This window comes from Babylonia areolata, chromosome 26, assembly GCF_041734735.1.
Source record: "Babylonia areolata isolate BAREFJ2019XMU chromosome 26, ASM4173473v1, whole genome shotgun sequence".
In the NCBI taxonomy this organism is placed as follows: Eukaryota; Metazoa; Mollusca; class Gastropoda; order Neogastropoda; family Buccinidae; genus Babylonia; species Babylonia areolata.
Window position 1 is genome coordinate 1,910,202 of NC_134901.1, and position 27,326 is coordinate 1,937,527.

Below are 27,326 nucleotides of genomic sequence, written 5' to 3' on the forward strand. Positions count from 1 at the left end.
TTACTTCGACAGACGAGACAATTTACGTTTCTCTATCACTCCTACCGTGCCGAAACCTAACATGCCAGTCAACAGGAAGATAATGCAGATGTACAGTTTGTTGATGGTTCGGGTGTTGTGTTGGATGGCGTAGATCAAGCCAAACCCAATGGATTCCCACAGGCGGTAGTTGGAAAAGGCGGCCTCTGAGTTATCCGTGAACAGCGTTCCATACACGGCTGGAAACAGAAAAAGGACACGCAGTGTCTGCTGGCTCCACTGAGTTCAGGTGTGAAAACAATAATGAACAAGAGAGGCAAGGCCTTCAAGACTCACCTGTGATACACTAAAAAAAATCTTATCGTTAAAATGTGTTCTGCATTTGTTATTATAAAGCTTCGGGTTAAGAGAAAAAGAAAAAAGGTCCTAACAGCAGATTCGAACCCCGCGTGTTCGGGTGAGAAGAAACTGTCTTACCCATTACACTATCGGGGCTCCTTAACTGACGTGCAAAAATATAATATTTAAACATTCTTTTTTAAAGGGCGATAAATCGATTGCGGTATTCGCAGTGAGAACGCCGTTTAAATATTATTCTGGTGTATCTTGGGCATTAAAAAATTCTTTAAGGGCAATTAAAAATTCTTTTTAAGTCCACGGTAAAGGAGACGTGGCTATCGCCGCAATCGCACAACAACAGTTAGCCGTCTTCTCTGGATCTAGATAGATGTACAAGTTTAGTTACACCCGGTTGACACGGTCGATTCAATTTCTTTTATGTTCATTCTAATTTTATAGTTTTTTTTAAAGTTGATACGAAAATTGAGTATTTTGTTAAACTAATAACATGTACAGCCAAGTACAAGTACTTCTAAACGTCGTATGAAGTGAAAAGGACTTCAGTTTGAGAAAAGTCAAGACTGGAAATTTTTGCGTTTCATCAATTCAAGGGTATTAACTCGCATGGTTTGTTTTTAACTGTGAATCCGATTGATTCTGTGGATATTTTTATGGCAGTTTGGGGCATAATCCATTAAGTGATAAGGCGTTCACAAATCCTTCTCTCAGAATAAACATTTAACGGTCTCCTTCTCCAACTTTCCATCACATGTTATCCACTGTCGATTGAATAATAGGATTGAACGAGCAGGTCAACAACTTGAAACAAAATGGCGTCGTTCGCGTTCGCGAAGAATGAGCACGCGCTTTGAATGTGTATAAATATGTGTGCGCAATTTTTGCCCATGACCTTCAGGGCTCAGCCAATAGATCTATAAAGTCCACTCGCCGTATTGATTTTAGTATTTTCCGAAAAAGACCACTTGGGCGAATGAACATAGTGAAAGCCCTGTACACTGAGAGTAAAACACACAAGCTTTTCATGTATTGAGTATAATTTCAAAATGTAATGTTTAAGATGAGAAAGATCAGTTTAAAGCAAATTAAGTCCCCTAGCATTAATTACAGATTAATTTCCCTTTTTTACTGTCTGCACCAAAACGTTTGCAAAATAAATCTAACTTCCATGCTTAGCAAAATAAATTCCTGTTTGAACAAAGAATGATAATAATGACTGCTCTTGTTGTGTCAGAATATCAGATCAAAGTGCCGAGTTTAGAGAATAAAAAAAATATGAATATAACAGTGAATGCAGTTTGCATATAATTTGGCTTTTTTATTTTTTGTGCCTATCCCAGAGAAGGAATATTGTTTTAAACAAGATGACTGGAAAGACCAGAATTTTTCCTATTTTTATGCCCAATTTGGTGTCAACTGACAAAGTATTTGCAGAGAAAATGGCAATGTTAAAGTTTACCACGGACACACACACACACACACAGACAACCCAACACCGGGTTAAAACGTACTCACTTTGTTTACACAAGTGAGTCAAAAAGAGTGTAGGTGTTCATATCAGCCATTCCTTTAAACCACACTGATGAGAGATCGATCGGCACAATGGAAAGAAATACGTAGCCTTAATTTCTGGGGAAAAAATTTTGAGAAAAAAAAAGAAAGAAAAGAAAACAATACCGCAATGCCTTTAAAAAACGCGTAAGTAAAAAGCGTCCTTCCCAAATCTGTAGGTGTGGACATGCATCGTCCATACCACGAACCAAGATCAGCGCCAGCCACGGCAGCGATATGCGCCACTTAATCCAATTTCTGGCAACAAAACTGAACTTACACATTACAACAGAAACACACACACACACACACACCACACACACACACAAAGTACCATTTATCTGGGTCTGTACGACAGCATCCCCCATCCCCCAGAAAGCAGCCACCAGGTAGAAGGATTTGGTGTGGCCCTGTTCTGGTGTCCATAGCAACAGGATGATATACAAGGTGCCATGCACCACGAGGGCTGACACAGAAACATAGACCATAAAAATTATGCCACCATTTTTTATTTGGAACATCCCTCCCACGCGATTTGTGTGTGTGTGTGTGTGTGTGTGTTTATTTGTTGTTTTTTCCTTCACTCTTTTACACCTGCTGACGAGAATCAAGGACTGCTACGTCACTGTGTAGGGTACAATACGGGGGAGATCACAAAGCAACAGTCTGTGTCATGTCTAGAACCTTACATCATTTGGTTCAGCTTAATCTGTTACATATCCACCAAAAGTACTGAAAAATACTTGGAAATATATTATTAAAAAAACTGTTTCGGTTGTGATTGAATGACGTCAGCATATTTTGTAAAGAAACGTCGTTTTGCTATTAAATACATGTAAATAAACCAGGGAAAGGGTGGGCCATGTGAAGGAAGGAGGGAAGGGAAGAAGAAGAAGTCCCGCACAACTCACCCAGCACAAAGACGGGAACATGACCAACGGACTGCACCAGTCTGCCGAACAGTAAGGAACAAAGGGCGTTCACCAATCCAAAGCAGGTGAAAACGTAGCCTACCTTCGCTACCCCCAGAACACAGCTCACGTAGGACTGAAAGTGAAAGCGCATTCTCAGAAGTGATTGCGATATGGTTTTGAGCTGTGTGATTTGAGTTCGCATCTATCACGTAAAAACAACAACAATAACAACAACACTACTGCTACTGGTACTACTACTACTAAGAAGAAGAAGAAGAAGAAGAAGAAGAAGAAATAATCAAATTTCTATGGGGGCTTTCCATGTAAAACATGCTCAGTTGCGCTGTACACCGTAAAAATTGACGAAAAAGCACATACATTTTAACAATAAAATGACAGCTTACCACAAAAGTAAATCTGCATGTAATTCCAATGAAAACGAAATACCAACGGTAATGTAAATATGCACACACACACACACACACACACACACACACACACTTTTCTCTGTTTTCAAACTCCTGTTCAATCCATTTTTCCTTTGCAGTCTCCACTTCTTGACCGATCTTCTTGTTTATAGCACTGTGTTTCTCCTATCTTTTTTTTCTGGGGACGGGGGTAGGGGGTGGGGGGCGGCTGCTTCATGCTCCTTCTGATGTCGAACATCTCTAGGATACTACTTGTGATCCGTAGCTTCATCGACTTACCCCCAGGAACTCTCTTTCTGTCATTACTTGGTTTAAACTGTTTGTGAGGGCTAGAAGATTTTCAAGCGTAGGAAGTGGGGCGAATCTTCAGCGATGTCAGGATCTTTCAGTTTCTCAGAGTTGAATTTGGCCGGCTGTTATTCCCTCTCTTGTTCTTCCTCAACCGAGCTTGAATGTTCATCATGAGAAGGTCGTGGTCACTGCTAATTTCAGCTCCTAGGAATGTTTATATGTTCATCCTATTGATGCCAGACCTGTTCCGGCTCACCACATTACATATATCACAATACCCAAATAATGCACAAGTCAGATCACAATAATCAGAAATAATTATTACTCTCTCTCCTTCCCTCCCCTCCACACAACACCTAAACACCATGCACAGGAAAAAAAAAAAACAGAAACAAGCACATTCGCACTGTCGCAGGCATCAAGAGAGGTGATATTCAAAAAGATGCTCTTTCAAGTTATTGAAAGTTGAAAAGCACCGATTGTTTCTCAGGGACAGAGGATGAGAGTTCCAGATAGTGGGGCCAAAGAAAAAAAATGCTGTTCAACCAAAGGTTTCAAGACAGAACCGAGCAGAGAGGTGTCAAGAGAGCGTGAGGGATGGTGAAGACGGAGAAGTTCAGAAAGATACGGTAGCATTTTGTTGTGACAGAGACACTACAGCAGAGTAAAAGAAAGCCAGTGAAGTGTTCTAGGCAGTGATGTTGCACTCTCGTGCCTGGAGTTACGGAGCACGAATCGGGTTGCATGATTCTGAATGCGTTGACGTTTATTTGGTTTGTTTACAGGGAGAGCAGGGAGAGAGAGTTATAGTAGTCGATCTAGATAGTATAAATGAAACAGCGAATTCGTTGGCAGCAGCAGTGGAAAGGAAGGAGCGAATTTTGTCCGGTCTACGTAAATGACATAACAGAATGCGGCACAAGTGTTTGATACGTGTATCCATGGATAGTTTTCCATTTAAGTAGAAGCAAAGGATTCAAACAGACTGGGAGAATGATATGTCACAGCCAGAGATGGACATGGGGGAGAAGTGACCTGGTTGATATATGATTCTGAGCCAATGGCAATGAGCTCAGTTTTAAACTCATCCATCTTCAACTTGTTCTCAACCATCCACTCAGCCACATCCTCAATACACTTTCTCAAACTACAGGCAAGAGTATGAAAATATGAGGGAACAGTAGAGTTGTGGAGCTATGAATATCTGCAAAGAAATAGTATGAGTGACCTGACTGACGAATGACAGCGCTAAGAGGCTGTGTGTACATAGTAAATAAAATTGGGCCAATGACTGAACCGCGTGGTACTTCATATTATAACACAGACGGAGTGGATTCAAGACCAACAAGGACAGATTTGGTGCGATAAGTAAAGTACAAGACAAACCAATCCAGAACCGTTCCAAAGCAGCCAAAAGTGGTACACAACCGTTTAATGAGAATGCCATGGTCTATGGTGCCGAACGCTGTCGACAGGTCAAGCAGTGACAAAATAGGCATACGACCAGGTTATTAACCACACGCAACAAGGCGGTTTCCGTAATATGGCACTTAGATAGGCTGATTGAAACAGGTCTAGGAGGTTGTGAGATTTCAAATGCTGCAGCATCTGTTTCAACACAATACGCTCCAATACTTAAGAATGATTAATTAGAAACAGGATAGTTGTGTTTCAGTCTGGATCACGTTTGTGATCTTTTAACATGGCTTAACGAAAACATGTTCAAAACACAGAGGTACAATGCCAGATGACAAAGATTTTTTTCAAAAGAGCAACTATGGGAGTAATCTCATCCGAACAATCACAATATTGTGATGTTTGATACGTATGTTGAGTGTTTTGTTAAATGTCATTTTTTGTTTGTCTGTATGCATGCGCGTGCCCGTGTGTGTGTGTGTGTGTGTGTGTGTGTGTGTGTGTGTAAATCACGGTTGGTTGAAGTCTGTGCAAGGTTATGCATATACGTTTTCGTTTCAGTGTTTAAATGCATGTCTTACACACATGTTTTGCCTTTGTTCAGAAAAAAACTCAACGTATCTTTCATGGTAAAGCGCTATATAAATAAAATTAGATTGAAATAAATTCTAACCAAGGACGGTTTATCATCAATACACAGGTACAAAAATGATCGTTCGAAATGTGCAAAAACACAAATAAACTAACGCTGATAAAGTTAAGAAAGTGTGTACCTTGAAATATGATATCACACACACACACACACACACACACACACACACACGCTCACACATCCCCACCCCCCCACCCCACCCCACACACACACACACTCACACACACACACACATGGGCGGAGGTTGTGTCATGAACATCATCGTGCCAGTGCTTGTTTTGTGTTGATCTCTCTCTCTCTCTCTCTCTCTCTCTCTCTCTCTCTCTGTCTCTCTCTCATGCACATGGGTAGAGGTCTTGTCATGAACACTAAATGTGCAAGCGCTTGTTTCGTGTTGAGTCTCAGTTGTTGTTATTTTGCCAGGATACAACAACATCAAAAATACACGTAACAAGGAAATCCTTAACAACCACCCAGTCTATAGCAACACTGAAGAACCTCCTCTAACATATTGCCACCGTCAGTTTACCTGTGAGTAGTCGGCCCCAAAGAAGGCCTGCTCAACCCCGCTGTATATGGTGATTGGGATGAGGAGGACCTGGATGGGGGAGGAGTTTTGTCTCAGGGTGGACTTCAACAGATGTTGGGTCTGCTTTTCCCGCTCCGACATCTCTCTGCCAAGTGTGCTTGAGTCCAGCAGCACGCTCACGATCACTACGGCGACCACGGCGCACAGGAAGTAGATGATGCACAGGGAGCGTACCTGGTGGACGGCAAAGGAGTCAAGTGGGTATCATACAATACGCACCTCGTTTTTTCCCCCACAAACACAGCGCATTTGCTAAAAAAAAAAAAATAATAATAAATAAAACAAACAAAACAACAACAACAACAAAGAATCAAGTTGACTTGGATCTCTCACATGACTTCTCTGGTTTATGCCATTTCGTTTTTTTAAAGAAAAAGAAAAGAGTGAAACGCTGGGAGGACTCTTGCGGTTCTATGACCAAGCTGGGCAGCAAAATCTTCTTTTTTTTTAATGGTGAGCACCGATATGTCTTAAGTTCCTGCTTGTTTCTTTGATCTCTTTTGTTTGAATATTGGCAACAGCAAATGGCAATATATCTGCATGTGTTATCCTGATGAGCACTCTGTTAAGTCCACTTCTGATACAGCAACATGAAGGAGCATTCAGATGTCTGCCTCCTCTCAGTGGTTGCAAAGTTCCATGCTTCAGATCTACTCGCTCTAGATCTAAACTCATCAGACTTTACGATGTTTGCAATTCTATATATGAAAACAAGAGAGGCAAGGCCTTCAAGACTCACTTGTGAGTTGTTTAAGATGAGAAAGAACAGTTTAAAGTAAATTAAGTCCCCTAGCATTAATTACAGAGTAATGTCCCTTTTTTACTATCTGCACCAAAACGTTTGCAAAATAAATAAAACTTCCATGCTTAGCAAAAGAAGCTCCTGTTTGAACAAAAAAAAGATAATAATGACTGCTCTTGTTGTTGTGTCAGAATATCAGATCAAAGTGCCAAGTTTAGAGAATACAAAAAATATAAATATAACAGTAAATGCAGTTTGCATATAATTAGGCTTCATTTTTTATTTTTTTGTGCCCATCCCAGAGGTGCAATATTGTTTTAAGCAAGATGACTGGAAAGAACTGAATTTTTCCTATTTTTATGCCTAATTTGGTGTCAACTGACAAAGTATTTGCAGAGAAAATGTCAATGTTAAAGTTTACCACGGACACACACACACACACACACACACACACACACACACACACACACACACACACACACACACACACACACAACCGAACACCGGGTTAAAACATAGACTCACTTTGTTTACACAAGTGAGTCAAAAATACTAAGTGTATACACAGGAATTTATCTGAGCAGTGTTTGCTGGACTGATGGCTCTTGGAAATGACGGAAACGGTTTGAATCAAATCAGCACCTTGTCTGATTAGTTTTTTGCTAAGTTGGACATGGCAGACAAGATGCATCTAATTGTCTGCTTTTACAGAGATAATGGGAAATCATCTACAGTTTAGTCTTTGGTGAAGGACTATGACTCTCAGACTTGGAGGCAAAAATGCACTGGCTCTTAGTGCAGCACTCCCTGCAGTTTTGGGGGCTAGTTGTCCTTTGGGAACCATCCCAACACCGGCTGTCCTCTTGGTTGAGAGAGTGGCGATGTAACTTGGGCAAGACACTGTCCACTATAATCAAATTCTAGCCCAGATAGTTGGGACAGCAGTTGCCTCCTCTACTGTTCTGACGGTCATAGTTGGACATGACTGACTGTGATAAAGATAGAGATACAAGCACCACTGGAATGATTTGAAGCCAGTGTGTAGCCAGCTCATCACCCTTTCTGACAGTGTTTACATCATTGCTGTGGCAACAACTTCCCTGTCAAAGGGTCTAACTCTGGATGTTCTATTCCATAACCATGTTGCTAAAGAAAACAGATAAGTTCTTTCTGGGGTAGCAAGACTCCTCCATGGTCACACACCAGCACCAAGAAAAGGGTGACCTGTGCACAGCAGCCTGGACCAAAAAATGTTAAACTCCAGTCTATTACCAACTGATCAGTAAAATGGGGTTCTTTCAAATCAAACTCTTTGTAGTTGCAAGATACCACTTTGGAAAAGTGTATTCAATTTATTTCAATAAGTTACAAGATACCCCTGTTTTTATCACTTTTAAAAAGTGTATTTATATTATTTCAATTCTGTAATTAGTAAAATGTACCTGGTTTTGGGGGTGGGTTTTTTGTTTGTTTGTTTTTTGTTGTTTTTTTTGTTTTTGTTTTGTTTTTCCAAATGAAGTTAAAAAAAAAACAACTAGGTGAAACATTATAGAAATAATGCTCACAATTATTCACTTTCTGAAAGCAAAGAAAAATTCTCAGTAATTGAAATGTAAATCGTGTTCATGACAACTGGACACGAACATGCGATCATATATTTTTTTTCAATCCTGCAAAGCAGCCAACTGGAGCAGTAGATGTTTGTTTCTTCAAATGATATTGCTTACAAATGATTAAAACATGAAGTGGGTGTAACTTGGTCAGTGTGTCGTGAAAATCGTTCCTTTATTATACAAATGAAATACAAACGACAGTCTATCAAAACAACAACAACAACAAAGCAAATCAGTGTCATGTTGATTAGAACTAGTAGAGCGACTACAAACACAGATGTAATGAAAGAATCTGTTATTACTGATAGTCTGGTAGTTATCAACAATAAGCAAGTAGTTATATTTCCGACTGAGGTGAAGACAAATGCTTTAATAATGGAAAAAAGAATCATTTTTTAAAAAGATTTCTCATTGAATAATTAGTTTTCTCTGGGCGCAGGCCGACAATTGTTTGTCACGACTAGTGCTTTAATTTAATTTGGATCCCATTAAAGAAACTCCCATTACTGTATTTTCCATGAAATAATACACATGTATGTCACCGTACTTTTCAATCTTTTAAACACATTATATTTCTTTGCAGTCTGTACTGAAAAGAAAATAATCAATCAATCAAAAACACTTTATTAATCCACATGGAAATTAAGTTGTGCAATCACAGGCTCGTTGTAAACACTAGCATAAAATCATCATGCGCAACATAAGAAGAGATTAAAACTAGTCAAATAAGAATTCTCAATAGCTGACGATAGACTAACACCCCACCCCCCCCCCCCACCCCCCCCCCCCCCCCCCCCCCCCGCCTCCGGACACGCACATATTCATGTTAAGACAATAGGGTATTGCACAACAATATTTACAAATGAAAACATCCAACAAAAAAAAGGATATATATTACTAAAAATGACATGCGCGCACGCACGCACGCACGCACACACACACACACACACACACACACACACGTTCAGACCATAAGGTATTGTACAACCATACATTAATAAAAACATCAAGGGAATAAATCGTATATATAAGTAAAATGCACACACACACACACACACACACACACACACACACAGACTCACACACGCATACACATGGATGTAGGCACGTATGCATGCACATAACATTTGTCACGCCAATAAAATTAGTACATTAAGATATATGAAATCCAAGTAAAATAAGAAAATATTTAAAAATCACTTCCGATCACACACACAGAGAAATGCTTGCCCGTGCTCACCCGCTCAGTCCCACATGCACGCATAATGTCTGCTCCCATGCACTCATCTGCTGATGAAGTTCAGGTGTTGCTGTGTCGAGGGGGCTTGGGGGGTGGGAGGGTTCACTCATGAGTTAGTGTATTGGATGTTTTGATTGTGTGCGCGAATGGTTGTAGGAATGAGTGAATTAATGTAGCGAGATGTTCTTGCGCGTGGAGCTCTGAACCTACCACTTATGTCTGACCTTCTGCTATTAATGTCATCATGTAGTGGGTGTCTTTCGTCGGTCAAAATTGTTATTAGTCTGTCAGTCAGTTTTCTATTGTGCACGTCGCTAAAGGTGTCTTGTCTTATACCCACCACCCCACCCGCTTTCCTAATGACTTTTTTCAACCTGTCTTTGTCATGTTTGGTCAAGTTTCCCCCCCAGCACTCGGCTCCACATGTTAAAACACTGCAGACAACAGATGTGTAAAACATTTGGAGCATCTGCTTGCATACATTAAAAGATTTCATTTTTCTAAGACAGTACATGCGACTGTTGCTCTTTTTAATGAGTGCAGTTGAGTTTTCATTCCAAGACAGCTTATTGTCAATTATCACACCAAGATATTTGTATGAGTCTACTTGTTCGACCACTTCATTTTTTACTTAAACTTAAAATAAGAACTGAAACTGCGCATAAACTGTTGTCAATCATCAACAACCTTTTTGTTGTTGTTGTTGTTGTTTTATTTATTTTTTTTATCAAAACTTACATTTGGTCTTGTAAATTAAACAATGCTTCTGTGATTGAAATTTACTCTATCAAAACGACAAAAGATAGTAATGTTCTTCGTGTCTGATTTGGTGAGCATTTCAAGAAACTTTTTTTTCTCTCAGAACAAACAGAAGTTACTTTATCCATCCTTGTTCTTTCTGTTCGTGGGAACAGAAAAAGTGGAGCACCGACAATAACGTTAACATGGCAGTATGGTATACCAGCGTTGTCATAATAATAAAACAAAAATCGGCGAGTGACCAATATCCAATCGATTAATAACCTACTGAATCGAGTCTCTCACAGATCACTTTGAAGATGTCTATGTCGCTAAACAAAACAAAACAAACTCATTATAATTAAATGTGTCTATATGCAGATGCTCGATCTTTCACTCGAAAGTGCAGCTAAATATGAACGCACATCAGAACAGTCTTGGTCGCATCGGATCGTTCGTATCTGTTGAACTTAGACATATACCTGTTCCCATCTTTTCCATGGCTCTACCGCTCCGATACTTCATGAAAGGTATAAAGTAAAACTCAAAATGAATAAAGTTTTACAGCAGTGGTAACTACCTAAATACATAAAACGGAGTCCCTAATCGATCTATTCGTGACGTGTCCCTCAAAGCTGAAGCGGTCAAAGTAAGTAGAGTATACCTAAATAGATAAAGTATATGCACTACAATTATTATTCCCTCACCAGTTCTGCGGGTTGCTCAAAGCGGGTGTAGTTGGTCACCTCTGAGGCCACAAAGTTAGCCCCACACACCATCATGTCTTCCTTTTCACGAGAGTTGGGTAGATGCTTCAGAATCGTGGATGAAATCAGGTTTCCCCATACCTGACCTGCACGCAAAGTGAAGAGGAAAGATAGATGGACGATGAGTGAAGACAGGGAAGAGGGTGGAGTGAGAGAAAAAGAGAAGAGAGGGATGGATACGGAACAAGAGAGAATACGTTACTTTGATAAATCATTTTGATTGTTTTTTTAAATTGAAAATCACTTAATAAAATATATATACATATATATTCAGCCTGTTACAAATACTTTAAATGCTCTATACAAAAACATACATCAGTTGTTCACCATTTTGACATGTTTTGACATTAACGAAAGAAACGTTTGTAGTCCCGTGAAACAGAAGTTACCACTTTCGAATGTTGGCATACGGCAATAAATATGTCTTATTAAACTGACCCTATTCACCAACTGTCCACACATTCCATCAAACGACGCAGTGGCGGCCTCATACACACCCCTACCAAGCCCCCCGTGGTAAAATCCAATCCACTCTTATATACATATGTGAGCGTGCGCGTGAATGAAGCCTGAGTGAATGACACAGAAACTGAATGATGGGCGCCAAAAGACAACAGCCAATCGGTTCTACGCAGGTAGGCAGCCTGTTGCGCAAATCATGTGACTCAGTGTTCGTAATTTTTGCCCGCCTAGCTCGGCTTATGTCAGAGATTGGCGTAGGCTAATACGAGGGTCATTCAATAAATAAGGTGAATTTTTCGGTATAAGGACTTCTAATACAGATAGAAGCTTACTTTTTTTTTCTTTTTCTTTTTTTTCAACGTAGTCTCCCAGCACTGTCACACACTTTTCCCATCTGTGCACAAGCTTCCGTATTCCCTCAGCGTAAAAATCTTTGGACTGATGTCTCAGCCAGTCGCTCACAACACTTTTGACTTCATCGTCACTTTCAAACTTCGTGCCTCTCGTGAACGCTTTCAAGGGACCAAACAGGTGAAAGTCTGAAGGGTCAAGGTCTGGGCTGTAAGGGGAATGAGGGAGCAGTTCCCAGCCCAGCTCGTTGATGGTCTGCACCGTTCGGGCTGCTGTGTGAGGCCTTGCATCTTTGGCACCCACCGGCAGCTGACCTTCGAGTAGCCAAGGTCATCATGGACAATTTTGTGTGCTGTCCCAACAGATAAGCTCAAAGTCCTTGCAATGTCATCCACTGTCACCCTTCTGTCAGACTGAATGAGGTCATTGACTGATTCGATCACCTCAGGAGACCTCACTTCTGTAGGCCTTCCACGCCTGTCTTCATCCTCAACACTGCTCCGTCCTTCTTTAAACAATTTAGCCCACTTGTAGACATTTGTTTTCGGCTGAAACATGTGGCACCATACACAGTTGACATTCTCCTATGAATTTCAACTGGTTTGCACCCTTCAGCAACCAAAAACTTGATAACTGACCGCTGTTCAATCCTGGAGCATGCTTCTTGGTCGGCCATCTTTGTTAATCGCCAAAACTCTCAAAGTTTTTTTTAATCTGCAAAACAAATTAAATCTATGTGAAAAAGAAGTAAAACAAAAAAAAGAAAAAAAAAGTAAGCTTCTATCTGTATTAGAAGTCCTTATACCGAAAAATTCACCTTATTTATTGAATGACCCTCGTAGTTGGACCAACAGCGAAGTGAGAGCTGTTAAGATCAATGGGTTCTCTACTGAAATGGAAATTTGTTAAAGCCTTTCGTGAAGTACAATGACTCTCCCTCTCAAACTAGTAGGCAAGATTGCTTTGGTTCTTACTGCTGCAGCCTTGGGGGGCTAGTTGACTTTGGGGACCATCCCCAACACCGACTGTCCTAAAACCCTCTTATCCGAAAGAGTGGGAATGTATCTTGGGCAAGGCACTCTTCCCCTATAAACAAATTCTAGCCCAGTTAACTAGTCGGCACAGCAGTTGTCTCCACTGCTGTTCTGATGGTCACAGTCGGACACGACTGTCACACAATAGTGTGGACTTTAACCGAACATTGGCAAGGCAGGTCCGGCCAAATTTTCATATTCATAGCAGAAGCCTCATATTTGCAAGAATGAAAGAATGTATTAAAGTATGAAGCCACACCAAATTTCAAAGCCATATCTCAAACTGGTTTTGAGATATATAGTTTTGAATTTTCAAAAAATTCCGCGATTTTAGCCAATCTCACAAAATGGCATTTTAGAACTCGTGTAGAATTGTCACTAATGCATTCTCATAGTCAAAACTCTTCATATGGGATCTATATAGTACGCAGAAGACCTAAGGTTTTTTAGTTGGCTGTTAATGTTATTGGCTGTATGCCAGTGTCATAAATTCTGAGGAAAATGCTTTTGCTCTGCATGTCCGATCCTGCAGTTTTGATGGTAGCGTTACTAAAATGACTAAAACTAAAAACCTATTGCCTCTACATAAACATTTAGGATATTCTCAGGTTCAGGAAAGACTGTAGACTTACAAGACAGCGAATGTTAATAATAAATCTTGATAAATGACAGCATTTGATAAGATTATATGAAAAAAAGCTTTATTTATGACGATCGGGGATAATGTGCTCCATTAATGCTAAAAATGATTCTCCTTTTACATATTTTCAGGATGTGTGTGTGTGTGTGTGTGTGTGTGTGTGTGTGTGTGTGTGTGTGTTTCAAAATCAATATGTATGCATCACTTTATGTAACTGTTTTCTTGATAATACATCATTCTTAACTATTAATCAGCACAACTGATCGTAACAGTTCTAAAGTACAGACATCCAGCTAGCTGAACTAATGCATGCTCCGTATCAGTGCTGAAGTATAATAAGGTTGAAAGGAAACAACAGTCTTACAGTACTGCATCAAATGTACCCCTGGTAGTGTTATTTTGCTTAGGTTTTCTTCTCTCTCTCTCCACACACACACACACACACACACACACACACACATATATATATATATATATGTGTGTGTGTGTGTGTGTGATGTATAATCTCCCTCTGTATATATATATATATATATGTGTGTGTGTGTGTGTGTGTGTGTGAGTGTGTGTGTGTGTGTTTGTGCGCGCGCGCGTGTGTGTGAAATAAAAGAGAAGTAAGAAAATAGAGTATCTTGTGCGATCATGCGATCACAAAGTTGAACAAGACCAACTGAACTTCACACTGAAAAATTCGTCTGCTATTTTGACGGAGTTCTTGGCTCTCTTTCATTGTCGGAAAGAAAATTGTTTCACAACTGAAAACGATGATATTAACAAAAATTATGAAACCTATTATTCAAATACTTACTAAAATAAGTAATGTCAAGTTGGTTTCCATCCCTCCCTCCCCGCTCCTTTTTTTTGTGTTTTTTTTAATTAATAAATTGAGTAAAATATATCAACTGGAAACTTAGCCCACGTAAAAGTAGAGAACGTGGTCTTTTATTTGATAGGTCTCTTAAGTCGATTGGTTGTAAGGAGCTTTGTCCGTAACCAATATTTGTCACCAACCCTCTCAGACCAGAAGCAGACGTCGGCAAACTTATTTACCGCGCTGTTTTGAAGAGCGAAGGATACTCCACTTCGGGCGCTCAGTTTCACTCACACAGTCTTATACACAAACAAGAGACGCAAGGCCTTCAAGACTCACTTGTGATACACTTTAAAAAAAATTTTTTTTAATCTAATCGTTAAAATGTGTTCTGTATTTGTTATTATAAAGCTTCGCGTTAAAAGAAAAAAGAAAAAATTAAAAAAACAAAGTCCTAACCAGACTCGAACTCCGCGTGTTCGGGTGAGAAAAAACTGCCTTATCCATTACACTATCGTGGCTCCTTAACTGACGTTCTAAAATTTAACATTTGAACATACTTTTTTAAAGGGCGATAAATCAATTGCGGTATTCGCAGTGAGAACGCTGTTTAAATCATATTATTCTGGTGTATCTTGGGCATTCAAAAAATCTTTAACGGCAATAAAAAAAATTCTTTTTAATGGCTATCACCGCAATCACACTGCAACATTTAGCCGTTTTCACTAGATCTAGATAGATGTACAAGTTCAGTTACACCCGCCAAGAATGTAGTAGGGCACAGCCGATTCAATTTCTCTTTTATGTTCATTCTAATTTTATAGTTTTAAAGTTGATATGAAAATTTTGTATTCTGTTAAACTAATAACATGTAGAGCCAAGTACAAGTACTTCTAAACGTCGTAAGAAGTGAAAAGGACTTCATTTTGAGAAAAGTCAAGACTGGAAATTTTTGCGTTTCATCGTGATCGGTTCAAGGGTATTAACTCGCATGGTTTACAATTTTTAACTGTGAATTCCGACTGATTCTGTGGATATTTTTATGGCAGTTTGGGGCATAATCCAGTAAGTGATGAGGCGTTCACAAATCTTTCTCTGAATAAATATTTAACGGTCTCCTTCTCCAACTTTCCATCACATGTTATCGTGTACTGTCGATTGAATATAGGGCTGAATGGGCAGGTCAACAACTTGAAACAAAATGGCGTCGTTCGCGTTCATGAAGAATATGAGCATGCGCTTTGAATGTGTATAAATATGTGTACGCAATTGATTTTTGCCCATGGCCTTCAGGGCTCAGCCAAAAGATCTGTAAAGTCCACTCGTCGTATTGATTTTAGTATTTTCCGAAAAAGACCAGTTGTGCGATTGAACATAGTGAAAGCCCTGTACACTGAGAGTAAAACACAAAAGCTTTTTATATATTGAGTATAACTTCAAAATGTAATGTTTAAGATGAGAAAGATCAGTTTAAAGCAAATTAAGTCCCCTAGCATTAATTACAGAGTAATTTCCCTTTTTTACTATCTGCACCAAAACGTTTGCAAAATAAATAAAACTTCCACGCTTAGCAAAAGAAGTTCCTGTTTGAACAAAAAATGATAATAATGACTGCTCTTGTTGTTGTGTTAGAATATCAGATCAAAGTGCCAAGTTTACAGAATACAAAAAATATAAATATAACAGTAAATGCAGTTTGCACATATTTAGGCTTCTTTTTTTTTTTTTTTTTTTTTGTGCCCATCCCAGAGGTGCAATATTGTTTTAAACTGGATGACTGGAAAGAACTGAATTTTTCCTATTTTTATGCCTAATTTGGTGTCAACTGACAAAGTATTTGCATAGAAAATGTCAATGTTAAAGTTTACCACGGACACACACACACACACAGACAACCGAACACCAGGTTAAAACATAGACTCACTTTGTTTACACAAGTGAGTCAAAAAAATGAGAAACACGGGAACGGACAAAGGTGGTTTTATTTTCTGAATATATCTTTCAGCTCTATGAATGCAGTATCGCGTCTGCTTGAGCAAGTGAACAGTAATAAAAATACGATTCGTCAGCTATAGTTACACAACACTACATAGCGGCCGGACCTACCTGTATAAGTATTTAGCGATAATAACAACACTCACTAGTCTGGAAGACCATGAAGAAGAAGCCAAAGAACTTATTGATGACGACGACGTCGGACAGTTCGGTCAGACTGGAGTACCACACGCCCAGCTGGGTCAGGTAGGCGCACTTGGCCGACCACATGGGCGCCGACCCCAGACCCAGAATGGCGCCGGTCAAGGTCATCAGCCACATGACAGGATAGAAGTTGGCGGCCATGTACGTGGCATAGCAGACCATACAGAACGGGATGGTCCACTTGCAGCCCATACGGACGATCATAAACCTGGGTCATTGTGTTGAGTTAGTGAGTGGTTGTCCCGTCTCTCTTTTGTTACTATGTGTACAGTGTGTGTGTGTGTGTGCGCGCGCGCGCATTATTATTGTGATAATTTGTTTCATTTCAGCACAGACACACTTCCCCTGCAATTGATGCTTGAGGAGCATGTTGCCAAATATATGTGTGTATGTGCGTGGTACGCAAATATGCACTACATGCAGTGATATACTAACTTTTCTCCAGTAAGCTACTCGGCGGTTCCCCACCCCTACCCTCACCCATTTCGCTTTCCCTCTGCCTTTTTCCTGTCACTTCTTGACACCGCCACTTTCCCTTCCGACCCCGCTGTTGGGCTTTGACTAATTAAACAAACCATGATTCTGAGGTGACGCCCACTCATGGAGTAGAATGCCACTTATAGCTTAACTCTCTTTGTGCAATGTGCCTGGCCACTGCCTGTGTGCCTTCGAGTACGAACGGAAAGTTTCTAATTAGTTCAAGCGATGTTCTCACTGGATGTAATTCATAAATGAAACTACCAAAAGGAAATGAAAGAACAACAGAACGAGTATCTGTTTGCTTGATTATGTTTAAATAATAAATGGCAGTCGTATTATTTGGAGACATTGGCAGGAAAGGATGGGAAACCAATTACATTCAATGTGAACAATGCAAGAACAATATCTAATTCCAAGGCCTGCTTTTCTCTTAAACGGACCAGACCTTGATTCGGATCTCAAATTTTAAGGAAGTCAGCAGCACAAAGCTCAGATGTGACTGTCTAGTCAGAGTGTAGAAAATGATGTGGCTAGCCAGGGAAGAAGGATAAAGGCGACGGACTTTGTCATCGTGTCCTTTTATCGAGCTGTACTGGGGACATGAAGCTCTTTACAATCTTCACGGTGTGTAAAATCAATGTTTCAAGGCTACCACATGCCATAAGAAGCTCGAAACAGATGCGTTGAGAATGAGCTGGGTATTAACTGGTATGAGAAAAACGTTTCAGAGGTGAACACAGATGTCTCACTTGGGCAGGAAGACGCAGGAGACGGTGAGAGAAGCGTAGACAGCGAACAGACTGTAGGCGCCCACACCGCCCTCGATGTTGACGGATGTCTGCAGGTTGGCCCAGGACTGGAAGGCCGTGAACAGGAACAAGAACCCGATGCTCAACACCAACGTGTTCTTTAAAATCTGCAGTGAGAGGATATATATATATATATATATATATATATATATATATATATAAACTGAGATCGAGGACCGTGACTTTGTTTCCCTGTTGTTTTTAAATAAAACCTCACTTGGTCGATTAAACAAGCAGACATGGGCTACCACGTGAACCATTTTGTGACAGCCTCTGTCCGTCTCACAAGACAATGGCGGCATCCTTTGGTGGAGCATGAACAACGTCTGCGTTGGCTCAACGGTTCAGTTAAGGAGCGGCATTCTCTTTTACACACCTCGCATCAGAAAGTTCACAGACCTGAGTCAGCGAGGTTTCTTTCGCCGTCTTTTATGTCGACCAGCCATGCGATTCACTCCTGCTCGGCTCGCTCGATTCCCTCTGTCATTCTGCGAGCATCGTCCCCCACGATATTTTCCCGTTTGCCTGCGTAATTGGAAGCAGTGATAAAATCTCTTGCATATATCGGGTGTCCCCAAAAATTGAAGCGCTTTTTGACAAGTATTTTCTCAGTGATGGAGAAACCAAATTCACCGAAAATTTTCACACAGTTACGGTATCATCAACAAGTCTGCAAAATATCTGAAAGTTTGGACGCAAATTATGGGAGTATTGTCAAATTCAAAACAGCATGTAAAAAAATCCAACATCAGAGCTGTGCAATGTGACCTTCATCATGTTCATGCCAGCTGCCAGGTGTTGGCATCTGTCAATCAGTGTCAGTCTAAAAATAGCCTGCCTGGATGTCAAGTCTATTGATTTTTTTTTTTAATTGTCGTCTGTATCCAAAATCAGTTCTGTCCAACTTTCAGTTTGGAAGGACCAACCATGCCTTTGAGTGAAAGGGATAAGATTACCATTGAAAACTGTTTCAAGGAGAAAGGCTGAGGTGGAAGAAGGATCGTAAAGGAATTTCCAGGCAAGGAGTGGAGTCATGTCACTGTAAATAGACTTATCGCTAAAATACGCACTACAGGGTCAGTAGCACGTAAAATTGGTAGTGGGAGACCCAAGACTGCATGTTCAGAGGAGAACAAGGACCGTTTTGAGGAATTGATTCAATCCCAGGAGGAGAACCCAGGGACCCACAAATCCTTTAGACAAGTTGCAAGCGATTGACAAGTGAGCAAGTCTTCTGTGCAAAGAATGGCGAAAGAACTGCAGCTGAAGCCCTTCAAGAAGATACGGGTATCAAGGAGGGACCAAAATGTTAGAGGGAAAAGAAAAACTCGCTGCCGTAAGTTGAATGACCGCTACTCGGCCACTGATGTGAAAAGGATGATTTTCACAGACGAGAAAGACTTTACGTTAGAGACTGCTAAAAATCGCCAAAACGATCGCGTTTATGGGAAACGGAAATGAGAAATTCAGCCATCTCGCCTCTATCATGAGACTTCTAGATTTTCAAAAAAGATAATGGTTTCAGCTGGAGTATCCTGGAAAGGAAAAACAAACATTCATTTTATTAACACTGATAGAGGCAAGGTTAATAGTGAAAGCTACATTCAGTTATTGGATGACAATCTTCTCCCGGATTGTAGGCGTCTTTATCCTAGAAACAATTACGTATTTCAGCAAGATGGGGCTCCTTCACACACAAGTAGGGTAACCCAGGCCCATCTGGAGGAGGCTGCACCAGAATTCATCAAGAAGGATGAATGGCCTCCACAAAGTCCTGACTGTAACCCAATGGATTATGCCATATGGGACTCTCTGAAGGACAAAGTTTACCGGGGAGTGAGAGACAAATTGACCGAGCAGGCGTTAAATGACAGGATGATTATGTCATGGGAAGAGATATCGGTGGAAGAAATACGTAAAAGCATTTCTTAGTCGTGGAGGAAGATGGAGGCCACATTGTGCATAAACTGAAATAAGTGAGTTTTCCTCTGATACTGGATTTTTGACATGCTGTTTTGAATTTGATAATACTCGCATAATTTGCGTCCGAACTTTTAGATATTTTGCAGACTTGTTGATGATATCCACAGGTTACTGTGTGAACATTTTCAATGAATTCGGTTTCTCTATCACTGAGAAAATACTTGTCAAAAAGCGGTTCACTTTTGGGGGGACACCCGATATATCTCTGTAGTAGAGACACGGACTTCGATAGCTCCGACATTCTCTCAAGCTGATCATAGATCCGAAGTGGTTTCTTCTCCATTCACTGGACATGAGCATCGAGCAAGCTATCTGGGATTTCATATTGAGGACTGGCATCAAGCTTGAGGGCCTGCTCAGTGACTAAATGTTCGGAACCATGTCTTTTCATGATGTCCCTGGGATAGGATACGTCTAAGGCATTTTATATGGAAGGAATTCAGTTCTTCTCTTGTCTGGAGTAGGCAGTCCGCGACTCGCTCCTGACCAGGAGGGCGCTGACCGATGGACTTTCAGTTTTTTTCTGTTAGATTGTGGATCTACCAGACTCTCTTGGTGAGCTTTCCCATGATGTTGGTAAGCTCCCAAGTTCTGACATTGATCTCAGCTTCGAGGGACAAGCTGCCTCCTACTTTCAGAGCCATAGTCCTTCACAAAAGACTAAGCTGTAAATGATTTCCCATTGACTGGAGAAACCATTGATAATACAGCTCTCACTTTGCTGTTGGCCCAAATGTAAACTTATGTCAATCTGTGATATGTAGGTAGGTATACAGAAATAACACAAATGCACAAACATATACTCTTTCATGGTCTGACACACTAACTTATTGCATTTCAAAAGCAATTAGCTACGACTTCATTATTTACTGAGCTCATTATGATTATCACTCGAACGCAGACACTGCATTGTTGCGTAATGTGTATCCTGTTCATGAGAAACAATGGTCTTAACAATGAACCGTCCATCCATCCTGCTCTCTCTCTCTCTCTCTTTCTACTTCACTCTCTATATATACTAAACGGCGTATGTAATGGTGACCTCCAAGGAAACTACACATACGTTTCAGATTCAGGCAACAGCGTAAATGATTATTTTTTGGCTTCTGAGTGTCTATTCACCACAATACAGGATTGTTGTCGATTGTCTGTAGCAGAAAGGTTTGAATCTGATCATCAACCTCTTGAATTGTACTTTTATTCGAAAAATGTGGTTTCTTGTGATCATTCATTACAAAATGATCTTTCGTTTATAGAAAAAAATTATTTGGAATCCTGAACATGCACAACAATACTGTAACAATATGCAGTCTGTAGATACAAAGGAAACCCTGAACTGTGCTGTTAGTTTGATAGATGTTGATATTGGCCAAGCACTACATGTATTTAATAGTTGTATAACACAACAAGCTGACTGTATGAAAAAGAGAATCAATATCGACAAGAAAAGGTTGAATGAATGGTATGATGTAGAATGTAAAATGTTTAGACAAAATGTCAGAAGATTATTCAGATTGTCTAAAAAAATCATCAAAGAACGAAGATAATGTAAACTTTTGTAAAGCTAGAAGAGAATATAAACATCTATTGCAGAGAAAAAGAAAAGAATATAACCAAGTTATTTTGGATAAGCTGATTTTTATCTGTTGATGACCAAAGAGATTTCTGGCGAAACATGCACAACATTTCAAACAAAAAGGTTTATCAGTCGAATAATATTAACGTCCATGATTGGTTTGTTCACTTTAAGAATGTTCTTGAAAACGAATCTGGTGAATGTGAAACTTCATGTTTAAATAATGATACAACTGATGTCAATGATTATGACAATGAAGAAGAAAATAACTATATTTTAAATAGACCTATTTCAAAAGAAGAAGTGTTAATTTCAATTAAGAATTTAAAGTGTGGTAAGGCAGTAGGTCCTGATGGCATTATTGGCGAATTGTTTGTTAATGCTAAAGACGATGTAATTGACTTTCTTGTTAGATATTTCAACAAACTATTTGACACAGGCAAGTATCCTGAAAACTGGAAAGAATCTATCATTCTCCCCTTGTTTAAGAAAGGTAACATAAATGAACCTAATAATTATAGAGGCATTTCCTTGTCAGACGTTAGTAGTAAATTGTTAAGCTCTGTCATAAACGCAAGACTGCAAGAATGGGTTAATATGAAAAACATCACAGGAGAATTCCAGGCTGGCTTTAAAAAGAATTATTCGACAGTTGATCACATGTTCACCTTACTTGCATTCATTCAAAAACAATTTGCTTTTGATAGAAAATTATAAGTTGCATTCATTGATTTTGAAAAAGCATTTGACTCCATATCAAGAAAACTTCTGTGGCCTGTTTTGTTAAAAAATGGTATCAAAGGTAAACTATTTTGATGTGTTAAAAGTATGTATGACACTGTGAAAGCTAAAGTTCGATGCGGCACCCAGTATACTGGATATATTAGTTGTACGAATGGTGTAAAACAGGGAGATGTTTGTAGTCCCATTCTCTTTACATTATTTATAAATGAACTTGCTTGAGAGATAATTGATAATGGCAGACATGGTGCAAATATTAGTATAGAGATGGTTCAATTGTTTATTCTTTTGTTTGCAGACGATATAATTTTGTTATCAGAAACTGTGACTGGTTTCCAGACGCAGTTAAATAACCTTTGTAAAGCTGCAAGCCAGTTACAGCTAAAAGTTAACATGGATAAAAGTAGTATTATAGTGTTTAGAAAAGGTGGATTTCTAGCTGCTTCAGTGAAATGGTTCTATGATAAATCTGAGATATCTGTTAATTCTTACCAATATCTGGGGATATTATTTTCTACGAAATTAAGTTTTAGTCATGCATGTAATGATATAGCAAGTAGAGGAAAACGGGCTGCATTCAGCATTTTGTGTAAATTGTACAAACTTAACAATAACTCAATCAAATTACTTTTGAAGCTATTTGATGCGCAGATCCAAACTATCCTAATGTATGGCGCAGAAATATGGGGTCTGGAAAATGCCGCATCAGTGGTAGAGAGTGTTCACTTGTTTGTATTAAAAAAATATCTCGGTGTGAGTGCGAGAACACCAAATGATTTAGTTTATGGTGATCTAGATAGATTCCCTTTGATTGTGAATTCTTCTATTTGTTGCATTAGATACTGGTTAAAGTTGACAAGAATGGGCGAACAGAGATTACCTTTTAAGGCATATAACATATTGTTGAGTTTAGCAAATAAAGGAAGAAACAATTGGGTTTCAATGGTTCGTAATACATTGTATACTTAAGGTTTCATGTATGTATGGGAGAACCAAGGTGTGGGCTGTATAAGTTCTTTTTTGAAAATATTGAAACAAAGACTTGTCGACTGTAGATGGCAGAATTAGAATTTCCATGTTAACAATAGTGATAGGTTTTAGGAATATATAAAATTTAAGTCATCTCACGAGTTAGAGCCTTACTTGATAATGGATATAAATAGATTTATTAGATACGCTCTCACAAGATTTCGTTTTGGTACTTCTGCCCTAGCTGTGCATCGTCTTCATTATCAGAAATATACTGTAAATACAATGAAATGTCCAATGTGCATGAATGCAACTGACGATGAAGTCCATTTCGTATTTGGTTGTCCTGCTTTTGAGGATTTGAGACACCAGTTCATACATCCTAAATATTATAGAAATCCTTCTGATTTTCGACTTAATCATCTTTTGGCTGCTAGAAATGAACACACAATTCGAAATTTTGCTAATTACTTATACAAAGCATTCAAAATAAGAGAAATTGCTGTATCTTGAATACATATATGTATGTTTATGTGCGCATGTGCATGCATTTGTGTACCAATGGTTGTGATTATTTTAGTGTATATGTGTTCTTGTATACAGGTACGCGAGTTTAGGTGTATACTTATATGTATGTGGGCATAGATATATATGTATGTATGTATGTATAGTGTGTGTGTGTGTGTGTGCGTATGTCGGTTGTTGTTTTCTTTGTCTTTTTGTTGTTGTCGTTGTTGTTGTTTTTTGAAATTTCCTCAAAACTCGAGTGTGTGTGCATATGGGAGATAAGATTTGCATATATTTATATTTTGCGATTTCTTTTTGTTGCAAAATATGGTGTACTTATTATAGTTCACAACCCCTTCAAATGGGGCTTTGGCCTTACTGAATAAAATTCTGATTCTGATTCTGATACTTCACTCTTTCTCTCTCTCTCTTTCTCATTTTTTATCCCCCTTTCTCCCTACTTCACACACTAACGCACTGCGAACGTAGTCATTACTGCACCAGCAGTGTTGTCGACTTCCCCTCTGTCTGGACTTTGGATCACTACATCCACTCTCTGGGGTTCCACACATTTCGCAGCCGACGTCGTGGGCTGCGCCGCATTGTTGCAGACAGTCCGATCTTCTTTCAGGGGACCAGTACGATTTCCGATCTGATCTTCATTCACGGGGTCAGTGGCAGGAGACCCCGACGGAAATTCCACGGTGTGGGACTGTGCATGGTCAGACAACACACGCACAAACATACAGACACATACACACATATACACGCGCACGTTCTGGCACACACAAGATACGGTGTTTTGTCATGGTTGTGTGATATGCAGAAAGAAATGTATGTGTAATGTCGGAGACAAAAATGTAAATACAAATAACATGAAACATATCTATGGGCTTATTTTAGCACACACAAACGAACAAACACATACTCTCTCTCTCTCTCTCTCTCGTTATGATTATCATTCTATCACAGATACTGTATTTTGTATAATAATGTGTACACTGATTATGAGAAGCAACGGCAATAGCTAAAGGGGGAGAGAGAAGAGGTGCTTTATGACTTGTTTGGAACTGAGGTGGAAAAAAAGACAGACGCAGACACATAGACACACTCACAGACAGACAGACAGAAAACACACACATATACACACACTCGCGAGCACACGCAAGCACGTGTATTGCCACGCACAAAATACAGTGTTTTGTCATGGTCCTGTGACATGCAGAAAGAAATTATGATGAATAACTTCAAATGTACCCAAGGGTCTATTTCTACACACATACAGACGAGTAAGCTCTTTCTTATTCCTTCCCTTCCTCTTTCTTACTCTCTCTCCACTTGTGTGTGTGTGTGTGTGTGTGTGTGTGTGTGTGTGTGTGTGTGTGTGTGTGTAATACTGACCTCATATGATGCAAACTCCCGATATAGTGTGCTCTAAGTGCATTACATGAAACAATACATGTTGTTGGCGTCCGTCTGTCTCGTGAGACAATGGAACTCTGCGCCTAGTTCGGTCAAGTTGTTGAGTTGCAGCGCCTGCTGTGGCAGTACATTCCGATTCCGGATCGGCAGGTTCTGTTGCAGTTGTCGCAGGTGAAAATCGCGCCTGGCTCAGAGGGTACGGATTCTGCCGTCTGCCGTCTGCGCTCTCTCCCCTGTTCCCAGTGCTGTTCTCTCTTCTCCTCGCTCCTTTACGGTCCTTCTCCAGCTGTTACGGTCTTCAGCCACCACCTCCCAACCTGCTGGGTCGATGTCGCCTGCCCTCATGTCTCATTTGCAGACTTCCCTGTAGCGTAGAGCAGGTCTTCCTGCAGGTCTGGAACCAGTGGCGAGCTTGCCATAAAGGATGTCCTTGGGAATTCACCCGTCATCCATTGGCCGAGCCACCGCATACTGCGCCAGGTCTGGGGTGCAAACATGCTGGAGATGCCTGCCTGGTCAAGGACTTTCTTGTTTGGTACACGGTCTTGCCACGTGATGGCCAGAATTCTCCTGAGGTTGCACAGGTGAAAGGAGCTGAGTCTGCGTTCTTGGCGAGAGTAGAGATTCCACGTCTCGCTGCCATAGAGCAGAGTGCTGAGCACACAGGCTTGGTACACCTGCATCTTGGTGCTGATGGTCAGCATGGGATTGTTCCAAACCCTCTTTGCCAGGCGGGCCATGGCTGTAGCTGCTTTGCTAGTCCGCTTGTTGAGTTCGGCATCCAGGGAGAGGTTACTCGAGATGGTGGAGCTGCGGTAAGTGAAGTCCTCGACGACCTCGAGTGTGAAGTCACCATTGGAGATGCTTGGGGAGCTGCTCACGTCCTGGCCAATGATGTTTGTCTTCTTTAGGCAAGCCAAACTCTCTGCATGCTTGGGCGAAGTGGTTGATGAGTCGCTGGAATGCCTACTGAGAGTGAGTTGTCCGAGCTGCGTCATCTGCGAAAAGCACCTCGCGTATGAGAACCTGTCGCACTTTGGTTTTAGCGCGAAGGCGGGCCAGGTTGGAGAGACTGCCATCGCTTCTGGTGTGGAGATACACTCCGTCCTCCGACTGGCTGAAGGAATAGGACAGCAGCAGCGAGAAGAAGATACCGAAGAGTGTTGGGGCCAGCACACAGCTTTGCTTCACCCAGCTCTAGATTGGGAATGGAAGATCCACCGTGCTGAACGGTGCCCTGCATGTCTTCATGAAAAGACGTGATCATCTTCAGGAGCCTGGGGAGACATCCAATCTTCTGTAGCAGTGTGAAGAGGCCTTTTCTGCTGACCAGGTCAAATGCCTTGGTGAGGTCGATGAATGCGACGTACAGTGGCCGTCTCTGCTCCCGTCATTTCTCCTGCTGCTGATGCAAGGAGAAGACCATGTCGATTGTTGATCTTCCAGCTCTGAATCCGCACTGTGCCTCAGGGTATATGCGTTCAGCAAGTAACTGCAGTCTGCTCAGGACTACACGGGCAAAGGTTTTCCCAGCGATACTGAGGAGGGAGATTCCACGGTAGTTGTTGCAATCGCTGTGATCACCCTTGTTCTTGTACAGAGTGATGATGCTGGCGTGACGCATCTCCTGGGGCACAGTCCCTTCTTCCCAGCACTGCAGTAGCAGCTGGTGCAGGTGGTGGAATAGTACGGTCTTTTTTCCAGCCTTGATGACTGCAGGTGGGATGCCATCTTTTTCTGGAGCTTTGCCACAGGCGAGGGAGTCGATGGCCTTGCCGAGTTCCTCTTCAGATAGCGGGATGTCGAGTTCTTCCATGACAGGGAGGTTGCCGGTGCCCTCCACTGCTGCGTCTGCGACAATGTTTTCTCTTGAATAGAGCTCCTGGCAGTGTTCCGCCCATCTCTCTACCTGCTTGCTCCGGATTGTTATGTTGCCGGAAACTGACTTCAGTGGCGCGATCTTGATTACGCAAGCCGCGAAAGCTTTTTTAAAAATTTAAAAATTTTTTTATATACCATCGTGCATGCCACGGATATTGCCGCAGTCAGCGGAAAGTTTGATATTCTG

General features: G+C 40.6%; 1 protein-coding gene across 1 annotated transcript; it reads right to left on the reverse strand.

The window, feature by feature from the left end:
• Positions 1 to 26,652, reverse strand: LOC143300799 (protein unc-93 homolog A-like). Its single transcript, XM_076614728.1, has 10 exons — positions 26,629 to 26,652; positions 25,675 to 26,256; positions 24,384 to 24,548; positions 18,001 to 18,167; positions 16,714 to 16,979; positions 11,218 to 11,363; positions 6,118 to 6,351; positions 2,799 to 2,934; positions 2,222 to 2,353; positions 1 to 218 (listed from the first exon to the last, which is right to left on the reverse strand). Exons 1-10 carry the CDS (start codon positions 26,650 to 26,652, stop codon positions 1 to 3), a joined length of 2,070 nt encoding a protein of 689 aa, XP_076470843.1.
• Between the last annotated feature and the right edge of the window lie 674 nt (positions 26,653 to 27,326).

Excerpts from the sequence above, each read along its gene's own strand:
- LOC143300799 (XM_076614728.1), bottom strand. The coding sequence starts at position 26,652 with ATGACGGGAGCAGAGACGGCCACT. Across the intron at positions 16,980-18,000 it reads TCCTGCGTCTTCCTGCCCAA|GTTTATGATCGTCCGTATGG; the intron begins GTGAGACATCTG and ends ACAATGACCCAG. Across the intron at positions 219-2,221 it reads CGTACAGACCCAGATAAATG|CCGTGTATGGAACGCTGTTC; the intron begins GTACTTTGTGTG and ends TTCTGTTTCCAG.